The 21,229-nt window shown below is 42.5% G+C and overlaps 1 protein-coding gene across 1 annotated transcript in view; it reads left to right on the forward strand.

Moving 5' to 3' along the window:
- Positions 1-21,229, forward strand: part of alg6 (ALG6 alpha-1,3-glucosyltransferase) — a 96,302-nt gene that overhangs the window by 70,226 nt on the left and 4,847 nt on the right. The window contains exons 11-13 of the mRNA XM_028810940.2: positions 6,522-6,592; positions 12,813-12,881; positions 17,549-17,744. Coding sequence (XP_028666773.2) covers positions 6,522-6,592; positions 12,813-12,881; positions 17,549-17,744 — 336 coding nt within the window. The remainder of the gene's footprint in view (positions 1-6,521; positions 6,593-12,812; positions 12,882-17,548; positions 17,745-21,229) is intronic.

Here is a 21,229-nt window from a genome sequence, read left to right on the forward strand (position 1 = left end):
ATCATTTTTTTTAAAGCAGCGTCTCATGCAAATCATCCCACACGCATTTTATGAAGATGCCTCCTTTCCTACTTTTGATTGGGTAATACTTAACGTCATCGTTAGTTTGATTGGTCTTTTTAACTGTCCAGTGAGGAGGGCGGGTCTTTTACGTACAGTCTGCAAAGTGTTGGCACTGGGATGTGGCACCCGCTGCAGTATACGTCCCTTATTTTTTTGTATTAAAAGTGGTAACCCAACCTGGCAGGTAACAGTAATGTTTGGTCATGAAGTCGTCTAAAATCCGCCACGTGCGCTCTTTTAAGTGTGAGAAGCAGATATATATAGCCAAATTCTCGCGCTTCGTTGCGGCAAAGTACTGCTTTTAATTTTTTAAGAAAAGAAAACCTTTTTAAACGGATCGAAAATACAGTATACCAATAACAATTTGTTAAGGATCTGTTTTTTTCTGAACCTCGCTTTTCACAGCTGTCGCACTACGGCGTGTGTTTCGTTTATTTGACAGTATGTAGATCGTGGTAATTACATTCATGGCATTTGTTTTCTGAATCACAATCTGACTGTATGGGTGGTTACCTGCCAGGTAACGCTTGTGGTTGGTCAGGAAGTCGCGTTACATCCGCCACGTGCCCTCTTTCTGTTCCCAGAAGCTGATCATAGAATGGTTTTAATAGTTTACTTTCAAATAATGCAAAGAGTATGCGACACGTGTTTCTCCCTAATTCTGGGCTCATCAGGCATACACACTCACTTCATCCCCTCTCGGGAATCTAATCTCTATCGTCAGCGCCAGAGTTGAAGCCCCTAACGTTGCGGTCAGCAAGTCGGCTAACATCCGCCATGTGCCGTCTTTCAGTTGCGAGAAGCATATCATAGAATGGTTGAAACTGTTGCCCCTAACGTTGCGCTACGGCGTGTGGTTCGTTTATACCTCGTGTTTTCTCATTAAACTTTTATCTCGCGAATATGTTATTGCAATCCGCAGCGGAAGCGTTTCTATAAACTTAATTTAAACGTACGTTTTACACCGTGCTTTGTTTCCCTTATAAACATGCTTGTATGCTTCACTCGCTGGCTTCTTATTGTTTTGCTCCCTTCTCAATTGTTTAATGAATTTTTTGTTCTTCGCTGTTTGCGGCTCTTCCTTCATTTCTCCCTACTGAGTTCTTTTATCTCACGAATATGTTATTGCAATCCGCAACGGGAGCGTTTCAATAAACTTAATTTAAACTTACGTTTTACACCGTGCTTTGTTTCCCTTATGAAGATGCTTGTATGCTTCACTCGCTCCCTTCTCAATTGTTTAATTAATTTTTTGTTCTTCGCTGTTTGCGGCTCTTCCTTCATTTCTCCTTACTCAGTTCACAGTCTTTTCACGTGATTACGTGGGAGGCGTGATGACGTGGCACTCAACTCCGCCTCCCACGGCCATCAAGCTGCCGTCCATTACAGTATATTGTCAAAAATGAGGTTCCAGTTATGACCATTACGCGTTGAATTTCGAAATGAAACCTGCCTAACTTTCGTAAGTAAGCTGTAAGGAATCAGACTGCCAAATTTTAGCCTTCCACCTACACGGGAAGTTGGACAATTAGTGATGAGTGAGTCAGTCAGTCAGTCAGTCAGTGAGGGCTTTGCCTTTTATTAATTAGTATAGATACTGTATATATATATATATATATGTATATGTGTGTGTGTGTGTATCTCTGTGATCTGTGCAGCCCAATATGCAGCAAACTGTGATGTACTGTGTGTTCTGACACCTTCCTCTCATGGCCAGCACATTACATTTTTCAGCACTTTGTACTCCAGTAGCTCTTCTGTCAATTCAGACCAGGTTGGCTAGCCTTTGCTCCACACACTCAGCAATGAGCATTGGGTGCCCATGACCCTGTCGCCAGTTCACCAGTTGTCTTTCTTTGGACATTTTAGTTGACATCACAGCTTAATAAATTAGAATATCATTGAAAAGTTCATTTATTTCGGTAATTCAATTCAAAAAGTGAAACTCCTATATTATATAGATTCATTACACACAGAGTGACAGATTTCAAGCATTTATTTCTTTTCATTTTGCTGATTATGACCTACAGGTAATGAAAACTCAAAATTCAGTATCTCAGAAAATTATTTACATAAGACCAATAAAAAAAAAATTTTTAATATAGAAATGCTGTCCTACTGTAAAGTATGTTCATGTACGCACTCAGTACTTGGTCAGGGCCCCTTTTGCATGAATCACTGAATCAATGCGGCGTGGCATGGAGGCAATCAACCTGTGGCACTGCTGAGGTGTTATGGAAGCCCAGGATGCTTTGATCGCGGCCTTCAGCTCATCTGCATTGTTGGGTCTGGTGCCTCTCTTCTTCCTCTTGATAGATTCTCTATGGGGTTTAGGTCAGGCGAGTTTGCTGGCCAATCAAGCACAGTGATACACACCATGGTCATTAAACCAGGTGTTAGTACTTTTGGCAGTGTGGGAAGGTGCTGGAAAATGAAATCAGCATCTCCATAAATGTTCTGGTAGATGGCTGTGCCGATTTTGGATTTGATAAAACACCAGCAGATGACATGGCTCCCCAAATCATCACTGACTGTGGAAACGACACACTGGACCTCAAGCAACTTGGATTCTGTGCCTCTCCACTCTTCCTCCAGACTCTGGGACCCTGTAGCCCTGCTATTAGGCAAGTCACTCTTCTTTAGACATTTTCTAGTGCTGCTATGTCCTTTTTGTAGCCTGGAGACCAAAGCTGACCACAGGACTCAAGATGAGGCCTCACCAGTGCATTATAAAGGTTGAGTATAACCTCCTGTGACTTGTACTCCACACATCAAGGTGCTATATAACCTGACAGTCTGTTAGCCTTCTTAATGGCTTCTGAACACTGTCAGGAAGTCGATAGCTCCACTATGACTCCTAAGTCCTTCTCATAAGGTGGACTCTCGATTTTCTGACCGCCCATTGTGTATTCAAACCTCATATTTTTACTTCCTATGTGTAATTCTTTACATTTACTGACATTAAACTTCATCTGCCACAAATCTGCCCAAGCATGTCTGCTGTCCAAGTCCCTCTGTGATGATATAACGGATTCCAAATTATCTGCTAATCCACCTATCTTGGTATCATCTGCAAACTTAATGAGCTTGTTATTTATATTCCTATCCAAATCATTTATAAATATTAAAAATAGCAGCGGCCCCAGCACTGACCCCTGCTGGTCACCACTCTCAACATCACCCAGTTCTGATGAAGTTCCTCGCACCATCACCTTCTGCTTTCTGTGTCTGAATCAATTCTGCACCCATCTAAAAACATCACCCTGAACTCCCACTTCTTTTAATTTGATGCCCACCTCTCATGTGGCACCTTATCAAATGCTTTCTGAAAATCCAGATAAATAATCTCATCTGCTCCACTTTGATTGTATCCTTTTGTTGCCTCCTCATAGAATTCCAGCCAGTTAGTAAAACACGACCTCCCTCTTTTGACCCCACATTGACTGTTCCTAATAACTCCTGTCCTTGCCTGGTGTTGCTCAATTTTATTCTTAATAATTCCTTCCATTAATTTTGCTGTGATGCATGTTAAGCTTACTGGCCTATAGTTGCTTGGATCTGCCCTGCCACCCTTTTTATAGAGTCCCGAGGCTTTGGAAAACATCTTTCATCATCCCAGTCCCAAAGATATCACGTCCTAGTGAGCTGAATGACTTCAGGCCTGTTGCCGTGACGTCACATGTGATGAAGACCATGATAACGGCTGCTGCTTCACCACCTGAGGCCACAGGTCTTCCACACTCTCGACCCTCTGCAGTTCGCATACCAGGAGAAGGTGGGAGCGGAGGATGCCATCATCTATATGCTACACCGATCCCTCTCCCACTTAGACAGAGGCAGTGGTGCAGTAAGAATTATGTTTCTGGACTTCTCTAGCGCCTTCAACACCATCCAACCTCTGCTCCTTAGGGACAAGCTGACATGATAAGAGTAGATTCATACCTGGTGGCATGGATCGTGGACTATCTTACAGACAGACCTCAGTATGTGCGTCTCGGGAACTGCAGTTCTGACATTGTGGTCAGCAACACAGGAGCGCCGCAGGGGACTGTACTTTCTCCGGTCCTGTTCAGCCTATATACATCGGACTTCCAATACAACTCGGAGTCCTGCCACGTGCAGAAGTTCACTGACGACATTTCTGTCGTGGGCTGCATCAGGAGTGGGCAGGAGGAGGAGTATAGGAACCTAATCAAGGACTTTGTTAAATGATGCAACTCAAACCACCTACACCTGAACACCAGCAAAACCAAGGAGCTGGTGGTGGATTTTAGGAGGCCCAGGCCCCTCACGGGTGTGCTGGGGAGGCAGCATAAAGAAGAGGGACGCCTCATGCCTGGACAAACTGGTGAGGAAGGCAGGCTCTATTGTAGGCACGGAGCTGGATAGTTTGACATCTGTGGCAGAGCGACGGGCGCTCAGCAGGCTCCTATCAGTCGTGGAGAATCCACTGCATCCACTGAACAGGATCATCTCCAGACAGAGGAGCAGCTTCAGCGACAGACTGCTGTCACCGTCCTGCTCCACTGACGGACTGAGGAGATCGTTCCTCCCCCACACTATGCGACTCTTCAGTTCCACCCCAGGGGGTAAACGGTAACATTATACAACATTACTGTCTGTTATACCTGCCTTGCACCTTTTAAGCACACACTGTGTTTTTATCAGTCTTTAATTAATCAGTATGCTGCTGCTGGAGTATGTGAATTTCCCCTTGGGGATTAATAAAGTATCTATCTATCTATTATATAGTGCCTTTCACATCTATCTATCTATTATATAGTGCCTTTCACATCTATCTATCTATCTATCGATCACCCCAAGTTGTTCACCTCAGACAGGTGACCTCCATTGAACTCATTGTGTGACTTCTAAAGTCAGTCGGCTACTCCAGTGACATATTAAAGGGCCCGATTACGTCTGAGATTAGCTGTTTGCGTGTTTTATATTTTTACTTATTTGAGGCCATTTTGTAGAGATTTTGTTTTCCTGGTGGCATTAAAGGGTCTCTTTCTGTTAATCACTGTTACAAAAGCCAAATTAAATTCCCAGGGATTTGGTGTTGTACAGCAGTAAAATGTGAAGACTTTTTATACGCACCATATTTTCTTTTTCCCCAGCTGTCTCCCGTATAGCAATAACATACTCTTCATGTATTTCACGATTTTATTAGCTGACTGTGTACTTATTCTGCTGCTGTTTTCTTCAGTGCACATTCAGTTCATCTTTTACTTGTTGCTTGTTATGTGTCGTATGGTTTGTTCAGTTATTATTAATTAATTTTTATCAACAGCACACCATCACAAGGGGACATTACAGGGCTAAAAAATGACAATGTGGTGTCAAATATGACAATGCAAATGAAGGACAACACAGTAAATACAGCCATCCATGTCTAGTAATGGAGTTAAATATAAATGTTTAGCACTCTGCTACTCCATGCCACACTGAAAGCGTCCCCTGGAGTTCATCCATCTTATTTTGTAGTAATTGCACCGTAGCACAGTGAGGCAGCTGTGGTCTTTTCCTTCTACCCTTCAGTCTCACGTGCCGTCCTTTACTCTTCATCCGCGTGTGTTTGCTGTTTTTGTGACATGTGGCAGACGGGCCAGCAGTGGTCCTGTGGCAGACCTGAGCCTGGAGGACCAAGCAGTCACATGTAAACCTGTGCAACACTCCTGGACCCTTCTACAGAGGCCTCTGCTCCTCTTATCGGGTGACTGGCATGTGATACGTGTTGCTGCGATAGAAGGATCAGGGCAAACGGCACACAGAAGGAAGGGCCGCTGGAAAGCAAACGTTTTTAAAATGTTATTGATCCGATCCTGCCAGGTTTTGAAAATGTTTTGCACAGATCCTCTAAGTGAGAGTTTGATTTTTTCCTGTTTCAAATAGTATATGACATCAGTTACCCACTGACTTAACAGAGGCGAGTTAGGATTCACCCAGCAGGACAAGTCTACGTGCTAATAGTGAATTGTCTTACCTTCTCCACTTTAAGCCCCTTTGTGAGCCCACCACACACAGCTGTTAGTGGATTAGGAGAGATTGTGACACCAAGACTGTCTGAAAGGCATTTAAAGATTTTGGTCCAAAATAATGTTAATTTGGTGCACACCCAAAACATGTGGCCTGGTGAGGCTGGAGCTCGAGTGCAGCGTTTGCAGTTTACATTTTGCCCTGGAAACATTGTGGACAATTTTAAACGAGACAGATGTACTCGATATATAATTTTAAGTTGAATAATTGAAAACTTTGCACATATGGAGCTCGAGTGAATTCTCTGCATTGCTCCCTTCCACTCCTTTTCTGAGATGTTGAGTGAGAGATCCTTATCCTGCTCTACTCTTTAAAATGGAGGGACTATAAAATGTTCTTATAAATTATGGAGATGCTGTCTGAGTCCTCAAGAAAAGCAAATGTTTTTAAATGTTTCTTTTTTATTGTTTTTTCTTTAGGTGAACTGTTCCTTTGCTTTCTTCCTGTTCTCTTTCCAAGTCCATGAAAAGTCTATTCTCCTTGCGGCCTTGTGAGTATTTTTTGTATTTTGGCCTCTATTCAGTTTATTCCACATGGCAGTTGTTAATAAAGAGCTTGTCGACACACAGCATTGGAGTTTTCTACAGATTCAGCTCTCCTCAAGTGCAATTTATGACTTCAAAATTGCATTATTGCTTTGATTTGATTTACATGCTGCGCCGATTTCTGTAGTTGTATCTGCTTTCACAACAAAAGTGTTAGAAATGCAGAATGCTGGCCAGCAGATTTTCACTCTGACAAAGCAATTTTTGAAATCTGAACGTATGTTTTAAAGACGTTACTTCCTGAAGGCCAAAGCTCTTTGTGGTGTGGCAGTTTTACTCGTCACTGAAGGCCCAACACGCCCGTTGTTGAGACGCTGGCATCACACCGAGGTGTAGAGTAGTGTGGTGTACAGCTAAAGAGTCTGCAGAATGAGCACAAAACGCTTAAAACACTCAACTGAAAAGTGGCACGCAACAGAGAAGCAGCGTGAGATGAAGATACCGTATGTTAGCTGAGCCATCACCTTCACGGCATTCTCTCAGTCGGGTCATGTCTGCTGTGTGGCAGCACTCGAGAAATACAGCCATATAGCGCCTAGCATCGTGGGTTATCACTAATGTGAACAACGGTGTATGACACACATATATTATCAAGCATGATTCATCCCACACAGGATGATTGTGGGGGCAAGTCAGGAACCCCTAGTTAGCAGTGTGTCTGTATATGACCCGAAGTGGGCCATTAAACATGCTGTGTTTTATCAATGCAGGCCATCAGCCTTGTAAGCTGATTCAGCTACACTGTCAGCCATTAAAATTGCACCACCAAGGAAGACATGAGATAGTAAAGTGACATCCTGTATATTGTGGCGGGGCGCCTCTACACTGGAAGGACCAAGGCAGGGAGTATAGCCAGAGCATCAACTCCCCCGGAGCGCTAGGTGGCAGTCCCCCTGGGTTGCAGCGGTGCTTCGGACTCCCGCAGCGCTCCGTGGGAATTGGAATTTGGTGCGGCACTTCCGGCTGCCAGAAGGAGATTGTCGGATACCTGGAGCACCCCTGGGTACTCTGTAAAAGGAGCCAGCCGCCACAACTCCATGAGCCAGAGTTGGGAGGAGTGGAGGCGGAAAAGAGAAACAGTGAAGAGAAAAAAGGAAAAGAAGGATTGTCTATTGTGTGCTTGGTACTTTATACTTTTTCTAGTGCTGCTATCTGCTTTTAGTAGCCTGGAGACCCAGAATTGCACCCAGTAGTCCAGATGAGGCCTCACCAGTGTGTTATAAAGTTTGAGCAGAACCTCCTGTGACTTGTACTCCACACATCAAGGCGCTATGTAACCTGACAGTCTCTCAGGCTTCTTAATGACTTCTGTCTGCCAGTTGATGGTGTCGAGTCCACTACGTCCTTCTCTTAAGGGGTACTCTTGATTTTTAGACCTCCCATTGTGTACAGTACACCCCCAAATTTCGCTGGGGTTACGCTCCTAGAGCACCCGCAAATTGTGAAAAACCACTAATTTTGGATGTGATTAAAAAAAAGAATGTAAAGGTAAACCCGTATACTGTACTGTGCTGTACTGCTATGTCTCCAGCAGTGCTAGAATGTAAAATATCGATGTTACTGCTATATGTACTGTAATTCACACAAGCACGTTTTCATTGCCAGAAGCCTTAGAAGGTGCAGGGCCTTTCGGTGGCATCTTGAGGCTTTAACCCTTAAACTGCCACATACTTGGGGGTTAATGCATTCCTGGACGCCAAATACTTTTTTGCTGCACTTTAAGTAAACGTCTCAATTCATGAAGAAAAAGTGAAATATTAATATTAATGGAAAACATTTTTTTTCATGCAAAGAGTACCACAATTACTGCAACACTGATCATTTTACACACTGCTAATGAACTGTAAAAACTATTTAAAAAAACTACTGGAACAATATGTACAAGGTGTAACTGACGCCAAGGATGACATCACCGAGCCAACTGCGCTTGAACTGGCTGCACTCAAGCGCTGATGCTGGCAGGCCAGTCTAATGCAGCGGCTCAATCCCAGAGACAGTCAGGCTGCAGTGCTGCAGGGTGTCACGTTGAGTCACAGAATTGCACAGAAACACAGGAGATTGTAGAGACAGGAACTTTATTCAAACACTTCAAACAATCGTGTCTCTTTCAGAAGTAAAACGAGCTCAGTATGCAGTTAGTTCTCAATTAAAAGAATAGGCAAACATCATAGGGGAGCACAACGGGAGCGGGACCTGCAACAGGAGCAGAGGATGTCTGGGGGAGGAGAGAGAAACAAAGCAATCAGCCAACAAGGACAAGTGCTGTTCAGGCTTTTAAGTAAGCGTAGCGCGAGAAGCATATCACGCAACAGAGCAGCCACAAGTAAGCCCAGCAAGTAAGGGAGCAATGTGGAGGTAGTCTATCAGCGTTTTTAAGAGGGTTTTTTTGAGGAGCGTCTGTGTCTTCTAGGGGTGCGTTCAGCCCCCCTGCTCACAAGGGGCTGGCAGTGGTCATGAGCTGGCCACTCAACGAATGTACAGCACTGACTGATCAGCTTCTGCGTGCTCGCAAATGGCACAGGGAAACGACTATAGCTGGTTGTGGCGGTTTAAGGGTTCATAGGAACAAAATGGGAAAACACAAGAACACTCAGATGGAGATGCATCACAGTCAATCAGCAGCAAGGAGAATTGAATAACGTTGTAGTGGTCCGGTGCCGCTAAGATGCACACCGTCGAGAAGACGGTGATTTATTTATTTTTATGGTGGAGATTCCAGGGACTTGGCCCGACCCGCACGTCCATTTTCATTTCTGTGTTTCGCGGACTTTATGCCAGTCTCTCCAGTCTGCGCCAATGGTAGCCTGCCCAGTTCCAACGGCTGTAAACGTAACTGTGCTTTATAAAAACGGCTGCACATTTATGTCCTAGTAATAGGATGTCAGGGCCGAAAGGGATAAGACACAAAAATCAAGATGTCACCCTGCAAGGATGTAGCGTGTATTCGGAATTTGGCCTTTAGTTTGTCAGGCTTAGAAAGCACAAGATAAGAAAAATTAGGGTTAGGGTTAACGTTATGTATTTGTGTAGCATATTTGTTTAAAAAATGTGCAGCTCAACGTGTTTACAGGAAGTTCTAGGAAAAAAAATAATATACATAACTAAATAAAAATGATACAAAAATAAAACTTGCACAATACAAATAAATAAAAGAGGTGACAGAATTACAATTTTTTTTGTTTGTTTTAAGTCTCTAATGGTTATATTGCAGACGTGGACAAATTTGTTGAAAAAAAGAAGACCCCCACAATTGTCTCTGAAATAACTTTAAACTGACAAAAAAAAAAACTATCGTTGTTTATTTAACAAAAATCAGATGATGCTTTTGAGTTTTGATTCAACAGAACATTTCAAATCATAACACAAATGAAAATGGCAGGGATAAAAATGACAGGACCCCCAATCTCATATTTTGTTGCCCAACCTTTAGAGTTTGCAGTCACCACACACAAGCCATTCCTGGAGCTCCCATGAGACGTCTGCGCCTGTCCGCAGGTCATTTGGCCCACCTGGCCTGGACAAGCTGCTTCAGCTGGGTCAGGTCTGAAGGGGTCTTCTCCAGACTGCCTGTTCCAGTTCTTTCCAGAGATGCTCACTGGGATTCAAATCAGAGATCACAGAAGGCCAGTTCAGAACAATCCAATATTTTCTTCTTTGCCATTCTTGGGGTCTTTCAGCTGTGTGATTTTGGCTCCTTATCCTGTTGGAGGGTCCATGACCTGTGACTTAGACAGAGCTTTCTGTCACTGGGCAGGACGTTTCACTCCAGAATGTCTTGGTGGTCTTGAGATGTCATCGCTCCCTGTGCAGACTCAAGGCACCCCGTGTCAGACACAGCAAAAACAGCCAGCAACCCAAAGCAAGTCTCCTCCATGAGTCACAGCAGGTCTGGTATTCTTTTGTTTGAAGGCTTCATGTGGACACAGAGCTGATGTCACTTGCCGGTGTTGTTTCATCTGTCCAAAGAACATTCTCCTCCCAGAAGCACCGAAGGGTGTGAGTTTGTGGGTATGCAATGTCTCCCCTTGAAAATCATGAGCATTCTTGGGGTTTCAGAAGATACATACACACACACATACGTTCTGCTGACGAATATTTTTATTGGCAAGCCACGTTTTCAAACGGTTTCTTTTTAGAAATATGGGTAAGCTAAGGTGTCCCAGAGTTTACAATTTTATTAGAGAATGATATATAAAACGAAGCATTTGGCTGCATACTGTATGTGCGCATCAGCCATTTATCTTATATATAAAGCAGGCTGGGGGTGGCACGGTGGTGCAGTGGGTAGCACTGCTGCCTCACAGTTAGGAGACCTCGGTTCACTTCCCAGGTCCTCCCTGTGTGGAGTTTGAATGTTCTCCCTGTGTCTACGTGGGTTTCCTCCCACAGTCCAAAGACATGCAGGTTAGGTGCATTGCCGATCCTAAATTGTCCCTAATGTGTGTGTGTGTGTGCCCTGTGGTGGGCTGGCGCCCTGCCGGGGGTTTGTTTCCTGCCTTGCGCCCTGTGTTGGCAGGGATTGGCTCCAGCAGACCCCGTGACAATGTAGTTAGGATATAGTGGGTTGGATAATGGACGGATAAAGCAGACCATAACAATCTTGCACTCTTGTATGGATGTTAACATCCACTTGACGTTCAGAACGTTTCTGGTGTGCCTGACAGTTTTATCATGAAAAATCCGTAGTATGCTTTGTTTGTCGTTTTAGTGTTTGCTTTTGTTAACTACATTTTCATCTTGCATTATTCTAATTGTAATAATGTTGTAGTGGTAATAGAATTAAATAATGTAATAATAATATTAATTTCATTGACTTTTTTTCTGTCGTCAAAAATTCTGCATGTAAAAACTTATTACTACACCACAAAACAAAAAACTAATCTATCAAGTTGTATTTTTTAATTATATTTTTTATCATCTAATTGATGTTTGGAACGTTTCTGGTGTGCTCCATAAAAGCAACCAACAGTTTTATCATGAAAAATCTGTAGTATGATTTGTTTGTTGTTTAATGTTTGTTTTTGTTAACTATATTTTCATCTTGCATTACTCTTATTGTAACACTGTTGTAGTGGCAATAGAATTAAATCAACCTAATAATAATATTAAGTTAATTTACATTTTTTTACGTTATCAAAAATTCTGCATGTAAAAACTTATTACTACACCACAAAACAAAACTTAATCTGTCAAAGACCTTAAAAAAGGCTTCACTTGTCCCATCGTTTTTACACTACTGTCAACGTATTCCGCAATTATATTTTGGCTAAAATAGGCAATCTATTATAAGATAAGTAAGCAATTTTATTTTTATCTACCATAAACATCCTATATTTATTTTGTGGAGTCAGCGACTCTCGTTTTGATTTTTCTTTATTCATTAATGAACAAAATGTCATTTATTTCGCAGCATCGTAGCTAACGTGTTACAATTTTTCGTTTTTTTTAATACGTTCATAATCCATCCATCGATTATCCAACCCGCTGAATCCAAACACCGGGTCACGGGGGTCTGCTGGAGCCAATCCCAGCCAACACAGGGCACAAGGCAGGAACCAATCCTGGGCAGGGTGCCAACCCACCGCAACGTTCATAATCAAAAAACTAATTTAATGAAGTTATCAAAATCGAAGGTATAGACCAAATATAGCTATGATATTTAGTTTATAATATTCTTTTATATAAGTAAAATATTTAACCTTTAATTGACTGTGAAAGAATTTCAAATGGAAGAGACTAATTGGAGATTCGGTCTCGTATGTCTGTTATTATCTACTTGACGCTCGGAACGTTTGGACAATCATTGAAAATTCCTGGAATCAATTTGGACACGGCCTGTTTCTCACATGGACAGCTTTATGTGGCTTGTTCAAGGGTGGGGAGTCCTGAGAGCCTTTATATATTATATATTAGTGAAAAACTAAACACACTGTATACAATAAGGCACTTCAGTAAACAATACAAGCACATTAGTGAGTCTTCATTGTTCATTTATTCATAAAGTTGTGTTTTTTTTTTTAATTATATTTTTCTCAAACAATTTAAAAATAAACTTTATTTTCCTCCCAGGCACCTCCGGGTATTTCAGCTAGTTTAATTATAAAGGTACACACGGGCCTCAAAATGTAAAAGAGACTGCCATCGTTTTTGTTGTTCATTCTGCAGGCCTGTCTGCTTACTGATACCTGAAGTTCCATTCATGGCTACCTGGTGTTTACTGGTGTCAACGTTCAGGTAAGTTTTTGAAATCTTGTCATTCGTTTCGTCTTTCAAAGGGACAGTGTGACTGCAGACAGTGGTGGTGGCGGCAGCCTAAAGGCAGCACGTAGAAGGACAGCGGCCGGTGGCATGCTGGCTAAACTCGATGCGCAGAGAATTAAGCCAAGCCGAGAGCTCACTTGGACCAAGTGTACAAATGTCAGCTGTTGAGAAATTCTTCCTCTGCTTTTAATTGTTCAGTACACGGTTAGTGTGGGGATAATTGTGGGATTATGTACCATAGTTAACATAACTCTCAGCAGGACCCAAAGCGCTGCGGTGGATCTGAGAAGATTAACCCTTAATTTGTTTTCAGAGGGCCTGCTGGTGTGGCAGAGGCAGCGTCCGTGCTCTTCCTTGCATAGAGGAGAACTGCACAATGGCTTAGCTGAGTGAAAACAGGGGGCGATTCTAGTAAGGGTCCAGACTGAATGAGTTACAGCGCTGGGCTAAGAAGCACTTCACTACAGTAAATGATAATGCATGCGGCAAAGCCTCCGTCTAACACTGCCTCGAGGAGCCATATGTTTTCCTTAATGGCCGTTTAAGCAACTTAATTACAAAACAGCAAAGGCAGGATGCTGCTTGGTGTTTTCTGTAAACATAATGTATTTACATATTCTGCTATGATTATGCTGCAAGGGATACGTTATAACAGCGGTGCAAAGCAAAAGGGAGGTCATAAAGAAAAATGAGGAGCGCCTGGGCCTCGTGGAATTTTGTGCAGACGCAGCGTTGTTACAGCGCCTTTACCAGAGCAGCCAGATATTTGTGATTTGGAGATTATGGCTCCAGTCGGGGCCTAAGAAGTGCGTCATCTGGAGGAGAATGGTAGCTTAGTCCATCGCAGAAGTCATTCGCATCCAAAACAAGCCAGAAGCCGTACGTTCTAGTTGGCCTTCACTTAATAGCACACTTTTTTTTTTGCCCCTCTTTAGAGTTGTCCTTTGAGCAAAGCTGTGACTGGCAGGAGGTTTTAAATAACCGGAATTTATGTCCCAATGCTGCATCTGTCCTGGTGTCTAGAAAAACACAGGGAATTCAAATTTCTAGATAACATTTTGCCTGAAGAAGGGGCCTGAGCTGTCCCTCCAACGCTTGCATATTGTAATCTTTTTCGTTAGCCCATAAAAGGTGTCATTGTGTTTGACTTCTCATTGCATCCATAATGTCGAACATGGCACCACTCCTCGCACTAGTTGTAAAAACATAACCTCATGCTAGGAAAGACAAAACGCAGAGCCATGGGAGTCACTCTCCCCTCTCTGGGCCTGCTGCATCTTCACGTTAGAAGTGGCGAGCGTAACGTTACAAGTGAGGCCTCCCAAACGAGTCCCACGGCCTTCCCAACGTGCGCCCAACACCATGTGCTTGTAACCCAATATCCTGTTTGCTTTCTTAAGCATTTCTGCACTCCGTCACTCGGCCCACTGTGACTCCCGAGTCCTCATAAAGGGAACGTTCAAGTTTCAGGCTCCATCTGTACAGTTACAGCGCTGTGAAAAAGTAAGTACACCCCAGGAAGGGTCATTTTTGTTTGTTTTTTAACATAAGTGGACACATTAAGATTTGATCTTCATTTAAACAGGATCTTTAGATAAAGGTAGATAGATAGATAGATAGATAGATAGATAGATAGATAGATAGATAGATAGATAGATAGATAGATAGATAGATAGATAGATAGATAGATACTTTATTAATCCCAATGGGAAATTCACATTCTTCAGCAGCAGCATACTGATACAATAAATAATATTAAATTAAAGAATGATAATAATACAGGTGAAAAAAACAGACAATAACTATGTATAATGTTAAATATTAACAGTTACCCCCCCTGGTGGAATTAAAGAGTCGCATAGTTTGGGGGAGGAACGATCTCCTCAATCTGTCTGTGGAGCAGGACAGTGACAGCAGTCTGTCGCTGAAGCTGCTCTTCTGTCTGGAGATGACATTATTTAGTGGATGCAGTGGATTCTCCATAATTGATAGGAGCCTGCTGAGCGCCCTTCGCTCTGCCACAGATGTTAAACTGTCCAGCTCCATGCCAACAATAGAGCCTGCCTTCCTCACCAGTTTGTCCAGGCGTGAGGCGTCTTTCCTCTTAATGCTGCCTCCCCAGCACACCACTGCGTAGAAGAGGGCGCTCGCCACAACTGTTTGATAGAACATCTGCAGCATCTTATTGCAGATGTTGAAGGAAGCCAGCCTTCTAAGGAAGTATAACCGGCTTTGTCCTTTCTTGCACAGCGCATCAGTATTGGCAGTCCAGTCTAATTTATCATCCAGCTGCACTCCCAGATATTTATAGGTCTGCACCATCTGCACACAGTCACCTTTGATGATCACTGGGTCTATGAGGGGTCTGGGCCTCCTAAAATCCACCACCAGCTCCTTGGTTTTGCTGGTGTTCAGGTGTAGGTGGTTTGAGTCGGACCATTTAACAAAGTCATTGATTAGGTCCCTATACTCCTCCTCCAGCCCATTCCTGATACAGCCCACGATAGCAGTGTCATCAGCGAACTTTTGCACATGGCAGGACTCCGAGTTGTATTGGAAAGGTGATGTAAATGGAAAAAACAAAAATGACAATCTGACTTTACAGTAATTTGTTCCATGAAAACTGAACAGTGTCAGTGTCACATGGGTTGGACGGGCATCCCGGCCAGGGGAGAGGAAGGAACCAGACCCAAGAGAGATGGCCAGAAGGGATGGATAGATAGCCCATCAGTTGTGAAAGACACTGCAGGGGATGTGTTATCCCCCCGGGACGCTAGATGGCAGCAGCCCTCCGTATCGGTGCCCATTTGGGAACAAGCAGGGAATGCTGGGAGATGTAATCCGGCAACACAGCCCTGCTGGGGACCATGGGTGCCGGAAGGGGGCACTGCAGGGAGATGAGCTCCCTAATGAGTGGGACTTCCGTATGACCTGGAAGTACTTTTATTGGGCGGTGACCCTTGCACCGGAAGTACTCCTGGGTCCTTAATTAAAAAGGGACCACACTTCCTTGGCCAGGTGAGTTGGAGCTAGGAGGACGTAAGCAACACTCAACTGGAGGAGGGTAGTGTGGTGGTGAGAGGAATTGGGAAGAGATATTGTGAGGGGAGAGACAACCTGTCTTTGAGCTTTTGTTACTTTGTGGAGGTGTATTTAATAAACCTTCTGTTATTTGAACCCGGGACTCTTGTGGGGTCATGTTGGGGTTTGGGGTACGCTGTTGCCCCTCGGTTCCATCACAACAGATAAGCCATTTCTATCTGTGGAGAAAGTAAGTGCACACCCTTAGCTTTAATGGCTACTGTTGCTACTTCAAGTCAATGTTTCCTCTAACTGCCTAGCAGTCTCTGACATCGACTTTCCCTCTCCGCCATGCAGAATCATTTTAGCTTTGTAATGTTTAGGGGTTTTTGGGGGGGCATATCAAATCTACCCACAGTATCTTGATGGTATTCAGATCCAGGCTTTGACTTGGGCATTCCAGAACTGTCCATTTCTTTGTTTTCAGTCATTTCTTTGGTTGATCTACTGGTATGTTTGGTATCATGGTCAGGTTGTAAGGTCCACTTTTGGTTGAGCTTCAGTCTTCTGATAGGTGGTCCCTCAATCATTCCCAGTGGATTATGTGATGATGAGCTGCCCAGGCCCTGGCTTTCTCCAAACAAGTCTTCTGGTACTGTGGCCAGATACCTCTGTATTTACCTCACCTGGCCTGACCATATTGTTTCTGGAGGTTCTTGTCTTTGCCAAGGTGTTCATGGGCAAACTTTAGTCTTACCCTGAAGTTTTTTTCTGGACAGCAAACATTTCCTCTTGGCACGTTTTCCATGTAGATCTTATTTGTTTGGCCTGTTTCTCCTGCACTTTGACATCAACAGTGGCAACAGCTACGTGGAGGTCCGGTGACAAAATTCGAGGGTTTCTTAGCGACTTCTTTCAACATCTTTCATTCTACTCTCGGACTAAATCTACTGAGGCAGCCTGGCCTGGACAGATAGACAGTGTGTTTCCTCCACTTGTGGATGATCTACCAGACAGTGATTGATTTTCAATTGTTTGGAGGTCTTTCTACATCCCCACCCTGCCTCACAGATATCTATAATCTTCTTTCTGAAGGCCTCCGAGAGCTCTTGGCTTGGTAGCAACACACATTTCAATAAGACAGAGCAAACCAAACTGAATGTCCGAGGTTTAAATGAGACGAGATCAGACAAAATCTAATCATCTACACCTGAATTTAATTTAAAGTGTATGATTTAATGATAAATGTAGGGGTGGGCTACTTTTTTCACATGTGAAATTTACATTTATAATTATTTAAATTATACACTGGACTCTCAACTAAGAAAATTGCTTAAATGATGATCAAATCTTGGTATCTCCACATACTGTATGTTTGAAATAAAACATTTCATGGGTGTACTTACTTGGGGTAGCTAGCATACTTGTACTTGGGGTGTAGCTAACATTTGCACTTCATACGTGTAAAACCCTTCTGCTTTGACATTGCGCCGTTATAAAGAAGCCTTCATACCGTTCTAGAATGGGCAGAGTCTACCAGGTGACATTTGAGAAGTGTTAAGAGTGTGCAGTCTGCTAATCTGCCTGTCCTCCAATCTCTGTGTTTCCTTTTCCCACAGTATGCTGCCCCTTCTGCTGAAGGATGGTCTGCTATTACCGTACATCGTCACATCCTTGGCTTTTCTGCTGGTCAGCATCACTCTGTTGGCTGTGAGTGGACTGACCTCCGTAGATGACCTGAAACTAACACCCCTGGCACATTTCATAAGGAAGTGTGCTGCTTGGGTTAAGGTGGAATCTCTTGCAAAATCTTTGGTAAGTCATTTGTATTGCACCTGGCTGTATCCTGATGGGTGGTCTAGCGGAGGCTGATAGGCTGCAGTAGCCTTTTTATTTTTTCTTCTCATTTCACACTTTTACCCATTGCTAATTTTACAAGCAAAGTATTGTGGTTTATAATTCAGCATGTCATTACCACAATTCCTTACTAATGGTGGGCAATTCAGCTGATATTGGAGACACATTAACTGTACATCACATGCACATCTTTTTATCTTGTCCTGGACAGCATGTTTTGTTTATTTCATCTGCTCAGACCTTACTGAACGTCAGGTTTCACCCGTCTGTCAAACAGCCTCAGAATTACTGTGAATTCCCATCCACTATTGACCCTATTGGGAGTAAACACCGAACGGAACATTCCAGCTTAAGGATTCCACTCTCATGACAATATATACTGCACAACTTTGCCCCGCTGGAAGACTCTGAACCCAATTAGAGAAAATTATGTTCACAAAGAAAAATATATAAAGAATATCAGTGTGTAGCAGCCCCTTGAACTAAAGCCGACATCACATTACAAGACTTTAGTCGTGGGGTATGACAAACTTAATGACTATAGTTGCTGATCGCGTCACCAGACCATGTCAATTTCCAGAACTTTAAATTGCTGTCCATGTCACATTTAGCGACTGCATGACGACCTTCCAGGAAGGTTGTGTTCAGCTCTGTTTGTGACAGCCAGTAGCATGCTGCCTGTCGCAACCTGTGCCGTTTGAAGAGTTAACAGGTATGGTAAGTTCAGCTGCAGTCTCTGATCTTTTTTGTTTCTTTTTACCATTCTGTCATGATATGTAAAACACGAGACATCATGCAGTTGGGCATCTCATCTGTCCAAAACACCTGCTGCCTTATTCCTTGTCGCTGCATTATAGGCATTGCCCTTCCAGATCAGCTGTTATGCACACAGAGCCCATCCCTACATCTAAAGACAAAATCAAATCTGTTTTTTATTTTGCCAGAAAGAGTCATGGACTAGTTGTATTGAGTTGCTGGACATGTCACATTACGTCACCGGCTTCAAGGGAGTGCACCACTAACTGCCTCTGACTCTGTAAAATAATGTCAATGAAGGATACAACTGAAAATCGCTTGAAAAGTTGTGCAATGTGGCATGTACTTAACAACCTATGTCAGGGGTTGGCAACCTACAGAACGCGTGCCACGATTTTCAATAGCACTCTGATTGAATTGAAATATAGTAATAAATTCTATTTTAATTACAGCGCACGCACTCGCACCCTGACCTACGTTTTGCATATGCGACTCACATGTAAATTGAAACCCTTTGTTCAATGCAGGCTGTGGAATGTTAAAACAAACCTCTTGTTATTATTCAGTAATATACTGACTCATAAAAGACAAAAACTTGATGTTGGACAAATGAAAATTAACTTGTACAAGAAAAGGATTGTGTTGTGTGTGCGTTATACTGTGAAAGTGTCGTGTGTCGTACATCAAGTGCACAAAGACATTACCAAACTAAACATCAATCCGCGTTTAAAAATCTGATGAGAAAAGTGAAGCTATAAAAGATTATTTCTGGCTTTAAGAAACAAACTACTGTACTTATTTTAGTCAAATAATTAGAACCAAAAATAAAGCCACCAAATGTAGTTATAAAAAATTTGACAAAACATTTTTTTCACATATGATCCTATGTATTTTAAAATATTGAATGAGCAATAATAGCTCTTAGCTCTGAGGCTAAGGATCTGTGCTGGTATCCAGAAGGTTGCCAGTTCGAATCCCCATCACTGCCAAAAAGAGATCCTACTCTGCTGGGCCCTTGAGCAAGACCCTTAACCTGTAATTGCTCCAGGGGCGCTGTACAATGGCTGACCCTGCGCTCTGACCCCAAGGGGTATACGAAAATAAACAAATTCCAAATACAAGAAATTGTATAAGGCGAAATAAAGAACAAAAAAAATAATAATATAAGATCCGGTTATAATGGGCTTCAAAAGTATATACTTTTGAAGCCCATAATAAACTGACCAATTTGTTTACAATATCTAACAAAATTGGTAGCATTATGTCGGCACGCAGAACAACATTGTAACACAGGTTCGGTACAACACCTCTGAAAAGTTGCCAACCCCTGACCTATGTTATAATCTTTGTCCAGATTCTGCTAAATTAATCGGTCTTCTAACAGTAGAAAAGTGCTGTAAATTGTGTTCTGAAATACTGTATTTCATATACGGAAGACTTGAGGTAAGTTACTTTTACTCACTAGTCATGATGCTGAAGAGTGGCGGCATGTTGCTTTTTGATTAGTACATGCACACAAGAATTTCATTGGACTGTGTGCTTTTGACAACGGTAACCACATAAACCCTGCCTGAAAAACATTTCGGTCTCATTCATCACTCTGGTTGCTCTTTTCAGGTCGTCATTAGAATAATTCTGACAAGAATGGGCCACTTAGCCCAGTAAAACTTGCCAGTGCTGTTCACCTGATTTCTTTCAAATGACATCAAGTGAAGTCTTGAAGGTCTGTAAAGTCTCGCTGTCTGCCACACATTGCAGTTCATTTCCATTAACAGTTTCGTAAAGAACAGAAACGACGCACAAAAGCCAATAAGGACGCCTTTTACAGTCTTACAGAAGAATTGATGATAGTTTTCCAAGCCTCTCAGTACCTTAAGAGTATGTAACATTAAAGCTGGTAGAATTATGACAATAAATGGAAAATAGTAAATGTATTATATTGAAATCACAAGTTGTCAAAAAACAGAACACCTTAATTGAAATATCTGTGTCAAGTTCAATAACTGACAAACAATTCCATTCAAATCAGTTTATTCTTATAAAGCACACATACAAAACTAAGCAACAGTCGCATAAACACACATCCTTGTCAATTAAACCTAACAGATGTATAATTGTTTAGTGAAAATGTTTTTAAAATATTCACCTAACAAAACATATGGCCACTTGTCAACAGAAAAGAGGAAACCAAAAACCCCAGTCCTCTGCACTGCTGGAGAGTCCAATAAGCACACTCAGAACCAGGCTGACCTGTGCCAACTGCTCACCTTCCCCCTTGTAGGCATCTTACAATAAATACCATACGCCACATAGCTGGCATTCTCAAAAGCTTGCTGTGCACCGTGGATCGCATTGCACTTTGAGAAGAGCCGTACTGAATAAAGATGGGATCAGTTTTCAGTAAAAAAGAGAAGGAGCTATGCGAGTGCCCTTTACTGAATTGGAAAAGTGTTGAGTAAAGTTTTTTTGTCATACAGGTAGTTTACCAACATGTTTGTACATATTTTCAGTACCTGTGTATTCCTTTATATCATCTCCACTTTCTCTTTAAGTTGGCAAATGCATCATCACAGGACCGGAAAGCAATAGCCAAATTCTAAGTGTATTACTGTGGTTTTTTATACACTGAATGTCCATCCATCCATTGTCCAACCCGCTGAATGTAATAGTTTAAAATATTGATTAAA

The sequence above is a fragment of the Erpetoichthys calabaricus genome, chromosome 10 (assembly GCF_900747795.2).
Source record: "Erpetoichthys calabaricus chromosome 10, fErpCal1.3, whole genome shotgun sequence".
In the NCBI taxonomy this organism is placed as follows: domain Eukaryota; kingdom Metazoa; phylum Chordata; class Cladistia; order Polypteriformes; family Polypteridae; genus Erpetoichthys; species Erpetoichthys calabaricus.